General features: G+C 40.1%; 1 protein-coding gene across 1 annotated transcript in view; it reads right to left on the bottom strand.

The window, feature by feature from the left end:
* Positions 1-1,445: 1,445 nt before the first annotated feature.
* SMU1 (SMU1 DNA replication regulator and spliceosomal factor) overlaps positions 1,446-10,565 on the bottom strand; it is a gene marked incomplete at both ends in the record, with an annotated part of 12,603 nt that continues 3,483 nt past the window's right edge. Inside the window, 8 exon segments of the mRNA XM_082013421.1 lie at positions 1,446-1,544; positions 2,188-2,340; positions 2,856-3,023; positions 4,336-4,462; positions 8,894-9,021; positions 9,219-9,284; positions 9,286-9,336; positions 9,739-9,858. Of these exon segments, the coding sequence (XP_081869547.1) occupies positions 1,446-1,544; positions 2,188-2,340; positions 2,856-3,023; positions 4,336-4,462; positions 8,894-9,021; positions 9,219-9,284; positions 9,286-9,336; positions 9,739-9,858 (912 nt within the window).

Here is a 10,565-nt window from a genome sequence, read left to right as displayed (position 1 = left end):
AGAGAAGTTAGTACTGTTTCAAAGATTGCTGTCAGGAAAGCATTCTACAAGAGATGGACAAGAAACAGTGCGGTAGATTCAAATCTACCTGCGTTTGCCTCATTACAGACAAACCCTCATTTTTTGCTGCATCCTAGAAAAACTATGGTCAGACTTTAGAAGATGCTGGTGTACATTCATGACAGTGTGCATTTGTCAGGATCTCAAATGGAATCATCATCTGCTCCAAACTGAAGAGCCTAAAAGCTTCTTTTTACCATAGTGTGGGACCTAAGTATCACCTTAATTAGGTCCACAGGTGTATGAAATAAAAAAATCTTACAAATAATGATTTAAATCATAGAATACCAGGTTGGGAGAGACCTCAAGGATCACATGGTCCAACCTTAAAGCTTAAGTATGCCATGCCCTTTTGGGAAAACAGGAAGCTAAACGGAGTAAACTGGAAAAAAATCCTAACAACCTCAGCATGTGCAGTATCACAGCACTAGGAATTCGGCCTATGTAAACCCGCTTTTGCATGTTTTAAAAATATTGATCCCCTGAGGCGGGCTTCAGTTAAAGCTGGTCTGAAGACATTATGTACTTATAGGAAGAGGGCCCAGGTAATAATTCCTTTTAGCCTGGAAGTAAAGTAAAACAAAACAAAAATCCCCAAAACAAACCACCAAAAAAGCCAAACCAAAACAAAACAAACCAAAACAAAAAAACCCACAAAAAAAACAAAACCCAAACCACACAAAAAAATCAAACACCCCCCAAAAAGAAACCAAAACAAAAATCCCCAAAAGAAACAAACAAACAAACAAAACAAAACAAAAAAACCAACCTGTACCTCACTGCCATGTTAGGCAGATCTACAGCAGGAAGTGCTGGGAGATGGGGAAGAATAATTAAGTAGTGACACTACTTAATAAGTATAATTGGAAAAATTATAGTGAAAATTGAACACAGCAAAACCCACTGGACTGGAAAAGCCTCTGCCTTCAAGCTGAGGACAGATTAGCCTCATCTGCACTCCAGGAAAACTATGTCTTTGTTTCAGCAGTGGAGAAGAGACAGCTTTCCCATTCCACATATTTCACTCAAAAAAAAAAAAAAAATTTACTGTATTCTAGGAAGTCAGCAACCACTTGTAAGTGTGTATAGTTCCTAGCTCGTTCAAGTTTTATAAACACTGTAGGAAGAGTACAGACTTCAGGAGACAGAAAAAACACTCTCACTGAAGTTGCTTCAGCTACTCTGCTAAAGATAAAAGTATTTGAAATTAATTGATGCTATATTTAAGCATCAGTCTACCTAACTTTAGACCAAGTGTCATTCTCTGGAAATCTGAACTGAAAATTGAGCAAATATCACACTCTGTGCATTTAGACCTTGTTAAAGCACAAACTTCAATAGCCTGCAACTAACAGGCATACTTCATAGCCCATTATAAAATCAAGCTATGGCTTCCAGAGCTTGAGGAGGCCATCTTCACTGTAAGTGGCAATCAGGTTCTGGTGGGGGTGATGAGCAATGCCAATGACATCTTTTTCATGAACCTAGAGAATAAGCAGAAAGATCCTTGCTTTAGCAAATTCAAACCAAATAATTATCTTTATACAAGAAGTAGAGGAATGCCGGACTGAGGTTTAACATGTTTTGTGCATTCAGCAAAAGCAGAGGAACATACCCCCCCAGTATTAAGTTCCAGCTGCAAACAATTTTTATGACACAGCAGTTACTTTCTATTGGGCAAGGGAAGGTTCAGTGAAGGTCTACAGCTACTGAAATCCACAACATCTAAGAGTTCCCCATTAAATTTAGATTTCAAGCTGGTATTCCTCTTTAATCCAAGGCAAAATTTTAGCCTGACAGCTTTAAATCTGGCAACTTGGTCACATTCTCCATCAGCTGGAGCCCAGGTCAAGACATTTTCTAGTTCAAGTAAGTTTGAACCCATTCACTCGTGGCTTGGTGCAAAAAAAAAAAAAATCTCATTTTCCTAACTTAAAATTAAAATGGTTCTAAAAAAACCTGAATACATTCTACGGCCAAGTGTTCTGGAATGTGTTTGTTACCAATCATGGCTTCAAGAGTTGAAAGACTCCTTGGTACAAGACTTCTTAAGGACTTCATAAATAACAAACATTTATCTCATCCTTGTGTTTAAAACTCTGCAAAAGCTCATAGCTAAGAACTTACAGTCAGAGTTCTCTCCAGCTTTCCGGTCACTGTGCTAAAGCAATAGAGCACAAAATCTTCACCAACACAGTAGATCCATTCACCACGAGGTGAAAGCGCACAGCAGACAAAGTCACCACCTTCTCTCTTACCAGAGCTAAAACTTCTTACAATCTGTAATGATACCCCCCAAAACATATTTGGCAGGATTAAACTGCAGCACATCATTACCATGTTCAGGGCAAAAATATTTAGACAGTACTAGGTCTGTTTAGAACCCAGGATCTCTCCACAGCTGCAACCGCTTTCTGCAAGTCAAGCTGTTCTATAACCCAGGTACAGAATATTTTGTCATAAAAGCAAACTGGAGAAGTCAGGTCTAACCCAAAGCCAGGTTATTAACTAGGATTTTGGCATTCTTCAAATGAGGGGGTGGGGGAGAGTGGGGGAGAGTGGGGGAGAGTGGGGGAGAGTGGGGGAGAGTGGGGGAGAGTGGGGGACAGTGGGGGAGAGTGGGGGAGAGTGGGGGACAGTGGGGGACAGTGGGGGAGAGTGGGGGACAGTGGGGGACAGTGGGGGACAGTGGGGGACAGTGGGGGACAGTGGGGGACAGTGGGGGACAGTGGGGGACAGTGGGGGACAGTGGGGGACAGTGGGGGACTTGAAAGGACACCAGTACGATCACATACTTGTCCTTGCATATTCATAATGACGACTGTATTTGATCTGTTGCAAACAACAAAGTGTTCTGGGTTTTTAGGCAGCAGAATGACACTGTTCACAGTAATGTCTGTCCCAGCAGTGCTGCCAAGAGATTTGAAGGTGTTTGAGCACTCTGTCGTCTTCACATTCCAAACCTAGTATGAAAAATAAATGTAAAACCAATTACCTTTAAAAGAAAACAAGAATTAGCTGATTCAGGATACAGTATTCAGATTCTTTAAGGCTCCTGAAGGGAAATATGAATTCAAAAAAATTTAGTTTAAAGCAGATTTTAAAAAAAAAAAAAACAACCACACATCTATTTTGAATTGTGGACACCATGAACAATTTCACCACAACTGAACTGAAAGTGAATTTCCATTACCCAAATTCAGCCTTGCTAGCTTTTGTTAAGCATATTCCCTGAGGGGTAAGTCCAGACTTGCTTTCTGGTTTTGTCTTGTATCTGTGAATGTATGTGCAGCCTCTGCACATGCAATTTGCCTTACACAAAACAGACATGAAAATCACTGAAAAAGCAAAGCCTCACTGGTCGGTGGGAGAGATGTCCCAGCTTAGAGCTGCTTCAGGCTCAACACCAGGCTGTTCTAGCCACTTAGAAACAGGAAATGGAATTGCTTGTTTAATATTTAAACTAAAATGTAACTCACCATCTGTGGAGTATTTTTTCTGTTTACATACTAGAACAATCAAAATGGAAGATACCACCTTCTTATGCTACTGCCATGATTGGGACGGTCTAGCAAGGAATGCAAGTTTGAAGTAATGCCCCCTTTAATATGAGCAAAATCTATCACACTCTTTTAGGCCACATCTATAAACCATACCTGTTTACCCAGCCTCCATGCACTGCATCAATGCCCTATTCAATGTAGCTGTTTCTATATTTATTTGTTATTATTCAGTAATACCCTGTACACAACAATGCTTTACTCTTCTACACAGAGTAGTCCCACTCTTTGCTGAGACTAGAAGCCAAACCTGTCATTTCTACAGTCAGTTTCATTAATGCTACATTACCTAGCTTACACAGCAAGGCACTCCCCTAAGCACCAAGAAATAAACAAGTGTCCACCACAGTAAGAAAGAAAATGCCATTATTTCAAACAAGGGAATCCTCATGTTCTAGGACAAGATGTGTCACAGTCAATTTTATTTCTAGAATAAAGCAAGAACAGGCAGGTAAGTACTGCACTTATGTCCTCCTTTCATAAATACAGCAGAAACAGGCTCTGCAGCAGTCTGTAAGCACAGTATGAAACTTCATTAGTTCTCGTTTACACCAATAAACATGGTGTAAATTTATAGCAAAGGTCACAAGCAAAAAAACTTATTATTGCAGATAACCCCAGGTTCTTCTCCAATGAGTGCAGCAGTTATAATAGATCAGCTACAACATGCAAAGAGTCTGAACGTGTTATTTACCAAGGGTAAATGCTACCTTACCTTCACTGTGCCATCAGAGGATGCACTGATAATATAGTGGCCATCCTGGGTAAAAGTAGCTTCATTGACGAAGGAAGAATGACCACGGAATTCCTTTAAAGTCTTCCCAGATTTTAAGCCATGAATCCTGTCACACAACAGAAGTCACAACTGAGTGAGCAACTGAGGTAGTCTGAATCACCCTCTGGCTTTACTATATTTTAAATCTGATACACCTTTGATAGGCAACAGTAAAAAGTGCTAAAAATCCACAAACCATATGTCTTTATCACAAGCCCCTTACAAAGACGTTCCTGTGAAAAGCTTAGGGAAATACCATCAACCTTCAGCCTCAAGGACCTGCATGTAATATACACTGTACGTATTAGAAGGCAGGACTATGAAAGGGGACACTATGAAGCTGACTAAACAAAAATTATAGAATTAAGTTTGGAAGTCTCTAGTCCAACAGACTCCTCAATTTCTAAGTGAGGTTCGCTTGCTCAGGGCCTTGACCAAGGCCTTGTCCAGTTGAGTTAAAAAATAATTATTTCCTTAACACCCACACAGACCTCTCCTGCAAGCTATGGCCATTGCCTCTTACTGTGCAACTTTTCTGACTCAAGTCATCTAAAAGGAAATTATATTGCTAATCTGTATCAGCCTCAAACTGCAGTACCTGCTGGCCACAGAAATATGGTTTTCAAGCAGAAGTCTGCAGCCTTGAGAATGAAATTCCTTATTCCATTTGAAGCTTGCTGTCCTTGATTCAACATCCAACCTTACATCATTTCAGTTAAAATGCTTATGCTATAGTTCATATATATCAGGATTTAAACAGATTAACGCCTCTCATTAAGATGTTTTGTAGTACCTGTATACTGTGCAGTTGCCTCCAGATCAACACATTTCTTCATTTTCATCTAAAGCAGTACCATTGGTACCACTGGGTTTTACAGTACAGGCAAGAGCCTAAAGCTATTAAACCTATTGCATAATCCCATTCAATTGAACATAGAATCTTTGGGTTGGAAGGGACCAAAGATCCCTTAAAGTAAAATGTATACAGTCATCAAGCACCGGATCAATCTGTTTCACAATGTAAATCCCCTATCTTGCAATTCAGTTTTGAAAGAAACAGATGAGGAAGTTGGAAACCTTGACAAACCAGACATGTGGACTGAGAGGAACCTCATGGTTTGTTGCAGAACCACCTCAGACATCAGAATTAACTGGGGCTGACAGGTTGCAGAGAAGGTCTGCAGCAAAGGACCTGGTAGGCCTCAGGGAGAACAAAGTGAAACCCAGCAGCATGCTGTGGCACTGAGAAAGCCCAGCTACACACCAGATGCATCAGGAGTGGCACAGTCTGCAGATCAAGGTTCCCCCCTACTTGGCAGAGGTGCACCCACCTCTGGAGGACTACGTCCGGTTTTGAGCCCCCCTAAGGTGCCACTAAGATGGCCAGAGGGCTGAGAGGCTGAGAGGGCTGGGTGTGTTCAGCCCAGAAAAGTGAAAGTTCAGGAGCATCTAAGTGCCATCTTCCTCGTAGACAAAAAAGTTAAACATATTATTACTAAGTGAGCCAGAATAAACCCAAAGAAAAATAACTGTGAACTAGACAAAACTTATCTAAGCTGCATTCAACTACAGTAAAATGTCTGCATAGCAAATTTGCTTCGCTGCAAACCAAATCTATCCAGCAGTGAGCAAATTCTGCTCAGTAACAAGACACAAAACAGGTGCAGGATCAGAACTACTGCACTACACAAATGTTAAGCAGTTTCCAGATGCTAAAAGCTGCAGGAACAAGGAAGGGTTTGATGACATTGCTGCCCATCTCGTAACTTAGCTTAGAAGAAAGTTTGAGTATTTTTGTGACTATTTGCTAGTATCAAGAGTTAATTTATCACTTTCATTCTTGCTTTTATCCACCCTGCAACAATCCTTTAAAAAGAAAATTAAAAAAAGAAAACTAAAAAGGATATCTAAGTCCTTACTAAACACCTGAAATTTTTTAATTATTTGGTTATCATCACTACCTAGCAAGTTTTAACAGAATAAATGGAGTGAGATTCTTCTCAGAGGTGCACAACTAAAGCACAAGAGGCAAAGGGCACAAGTTAAAAAGGAAAAAAAACCCAAAGCAAAACGAAACATCTTTCCTTATGTCCAAACAGGATTTTCTCCGAGAGGTTTGTACAGCCGTAGGACAAATGCCAAGAGAAGCAGTGGGGTCTCCACTCATGGAAATTTTGAGAACTCAGCTGGACAAAGCCCTAAGCAAGTTGTCCTAACTGAAAGGTTGGTTGTGCTTTGAGAAGCATATGGGACTAGAGACCTCTACAGGTGCCTTCTAAATTAAACTATTTTATGTCTAGTCTGCCTCATGCAGGTTGCACAGATGCTTGCGCTTTCTTAGATCACAGATGCAAGCCTAACCACTTTCATACATGTCCCACAATAATCCACGGCTTTGTCATGTTGTTGCTTAACAGATTATTTGCACACCAGCTAAGCTGCAGTAATTGTATGCATTTAAGTCTCAGTACATGGAAAGTGTCAGGTAACATCAAGTTTGTTCAGTTTAGCCCAAAGACATTAAAAGGGATGGACTTCCTTGGATTTTCTGCAGACAGATCTCATATCCAACCACTGTAACTCAGCTGACACACTATCAACTGGCTAAACTACGCTAACTGGCTTACGCACCAAAGCAACTCTGAAGTTTTTAATAAGACTCAAGTCCCATACCTGGGTTCCCAAAATCTCAGCTTGTGAGCCTTCAACATCATGAACAGTTTCACTGCCCAAAAGGAATGCCACAGATACGGGGAAATTAAACTATACAAATTGGTTAAAAAACCCCACAGCTCGTATCCCAACATACCACTGGTGCTACACAGCAAAGGATGGTTTGCATGAGAAATGGAAAGAATTCCCATGCCCAAAAGCAAAACTGCAAGAACAGTCTGAAGAAATGCGAATTATCTTTTAGGAGTGAAGAGAAAAATGATCCTGTCTCTATGGGTCTTCTCACTGAAAGTTTTTTTTGTTTTGCCAGCGTAAATGTATAAGCCATCTAGCCACATGATTTTTCTCTAACAGAGATTCAGAACAGTGCTACATGTCAGAGACTCACAAAATAATTTAGGCTGCAAGAGATCTCTATTCCACTGCTCTCCTCAAAGCAACATCAACTTCCAAGTCACTCATGGTCTTCAAGGGTTGAGATCTGCTGCTCCCAGCCTGACCCAACTCTCTCAGCATTGTCCAACCACTGCTTCTTTCTCAAGGGGAAAAAAAGTTTTTCCTTATATACAATCAGAATTTCATTTCCTGGAGGCTGTCCCTTGTAGAAACTGTGCACTTGAGAAGAGTCTGGCATTGTCTCATCTATGACTACCTCTAGATGAGGCAACTAGGTCCCTCCTCAGCCTTCTTTTTCCAGGCCAACCAGGTCCAGGTGTCTCGGCCTTCCCTTACGCACCATGTACATCTGAAGAGATACTCAGATCAAAAACCAGCACCCTAAAGCACAGGAAAGGCTGTACTGCCATTTCCAGATACCCGTTGCAACTCCTGCCCTTGAAGCTCTCACGGTCCATCAGCCTGGCTGTCTTCCAGGGCTGGATCTCTAGTATACCATGTCAGACTCCTGGGAAGGACAGATGCCCAGAAAACAATTTCTTTAGGTCCTACTTCCTCTTGTTCCCACTCTAAAGGGAGTTCTCTGGATCCAAGAGAGATAGAGGGATCGATCTGGGGGCTGGTATTACAGACATGGATTCAGGGACAAAGAACCCATTTTATAATAAAGGTTGGCAATGCATGACTTAGCAGCACCTGATGCAAAGTGGTTATTCCTGAATGTGTAGGGATGCACCTTTCCTCCTCTCACCCACATGCAGCTCACAGGAACACAGATACCCTTACTCAAGCTCATGGGAGAGCCATGACTACTGCTAATTGACATTCCCAAGCACTTTTGGAAATTTTGCTCTATTCAGTAACTATCAGGAGGAAGCAAAGAAGATACACCAAAATATTTAAAGCTGTTCTCAGAGGATTTCTTTAGATCATAGAAAAGGCAGAGCCCATGATACTGCCTCACAAGAAAAACAAACTGGATGGAACCAATTACTGTCATGTCATCTATTAAAGCCAGTGAGTATGATTAGGCTGATTCAAAAAAATGTTGTCATCCTGTTATCCTCAGATCTTATTACCCTAAGCTTATAATAAAAAAAATGTTATTTTTGAAGGCTGACACAACTGTTTCTTAAGCTAGGAGTCTCCCAGGAAGAAAACGCGCAAGGTCAATGTAAACGACAATAGAGAAAAAGTACTTGTCCCCTAGCCCTAGAATCATACAAGTTAAGCAAGCTGTAAGGTCAAACTTTCAAACTGTTCGTCTCCAACCCTCCGCAGTCATGCTCTCCTATTAGTATTAAAACTCAATGCAAAAGGATCAAATCCTAGGTCAAATTAACCTATATTCAAAAGTTTAACTGCTTAATGTGAAAATTCTGTTTTCTTTTCTCGTGCCCTGTAGCTCACACATTCTCAGTTTATTTACCTGATTGTCTGATCAAAAGAAGCACTAAGAATTTGGCTGCTGTCTTTAGAGAAACTGAGGCATGTAACACCTTTACTGTGTGCACGTTCAAATCTTCTCAGACACTGACCACTCTGGATTTTCCACACCTGGAGAGGAAACAGCAAATGAAATAGAGGTGGTTACTTTGTTATGAGATCACAGGAGCTTAAACATCAGAGCCAAAAACTGTTTCTGAGCCATGCTAAACTTCATTTGTTTTTATATGGAATTGTAACATTACTGCAATTGCAAGTGAATCTTGAGGTCACCACCTCTACCAGCATACCGTACAAAAGATTTGTACCTTGATCTTTCCATCTTGTGCTCCGGTTGCCAGCATTTCTGTATCTCTACTGAAGCACATGCACAGCCACTGCATCATCCATCATCATAAAATTATCTTGTGCCTGGTACTTCAGGTCCTAAATGAAAGTAGAAGATCTACCAGTCAAAATAGTGAAGTCAATGAAATATATTTTAAGGCAAAATGCAAAAGTACAAGCAATTTTACCTTCAGTTATATTTTATAACCTATCATCAAGTAGACCTCACAGCCTTAAAATAACAGGGAAATGCTACTGTCACCATTTTAGAGGCAACGACAATGATCCAGAAAGGTAAAAAAAAAAAGTGATCACAGGAGGAGGTCCACGACAAACGAGACAATTAAACCCATGTAAAGATTCCAGACCAATATTTCAATCACCCAAGCAGACATTCTTCTCAGATTCACAGCCCTTGAGAAATTAAAAACCCCATAATCTCCAAGAATAAACCAGGTTCTCTGGCCAATTAATATTCATGTGAAATAAGGTGCAATTTACCTTCCTAATCTTTCCAGTAGTGAAGTTCCATACTTCAATGAAACCATCGACAGAGCCAGTAACCAAATACTGTCCATCTGGGGAAAACCGAGCACACTCCACATGCGACTTCTGCCCAAACTGTTTTATAGGAGAATATAAATTAAGCCTAATAAGCAATTTAAAAGAATCAATTCATTAAAACAAAACTGTCATCTCATTTTGGTAGCAAAAATACAGTATTTTCTAGAGGTATGCATTCACAAACTTAATGTTAAGGTGCAAAAACACACCTGTCAATACTACATACTAGCTTTTCAAAAACAAACAAAAAAACCCCCCTCCTTTTGACCCAGTAGTATCTGTGAAACTTATATCAAACACTCCTGAGCTTATAGCAGCAGTTGGGTTGGCTGTCTTCATATTTTTGTTTTTGCAGTGAATTGTGTATGTAAACAAACACCCTTCCAGTACCCAACATATATCCCCAGTAGATTCAGAAATTTCTGAAGTAGTAGAAGTTGCTTCACTTGGAATGATGTTTCTCCAGTGTAATTTTCAGAGAATGTTTGGTATTTTTATATACAACTTCTACATTTTCAAATGCTAAATTTTAATTTTTTTAAATACAAGTGACCATGACAACTGAGTATAGAAAAAAGTTTTCACTAATCAATACAAAAATCCAAGATAGATACTGGTAAACAAAAAGTTCTAATAAAGCATTTTTACCAAGCTGTTACTAAACACAACAAATTGATTTCACAAGTTCCAACTCAGGACTTCCAAAATACATTATCTTATGTTCATTGTGAGAACTGGTAGAGCTACTATAGTGAACTAACAGT

The sequence above is a fragment of the Phaethon aethereus genome, assembly GCF_964289735.1.
Source record: "Phaethon aethereus genome assembly, chromosome: Z".
NCBI classification, from domain to species: Eukaryota; Metazoa; Chordata; class Aves; order Phaethontiformes; family Phaethontidae; genus Phaethon; species Phaethon aethereus.
The sequence above is the reverse complement of the archived record's forward strand: the minus strand, read 5'-3'. Positions and strand labels throughout refer to the sequence as shown.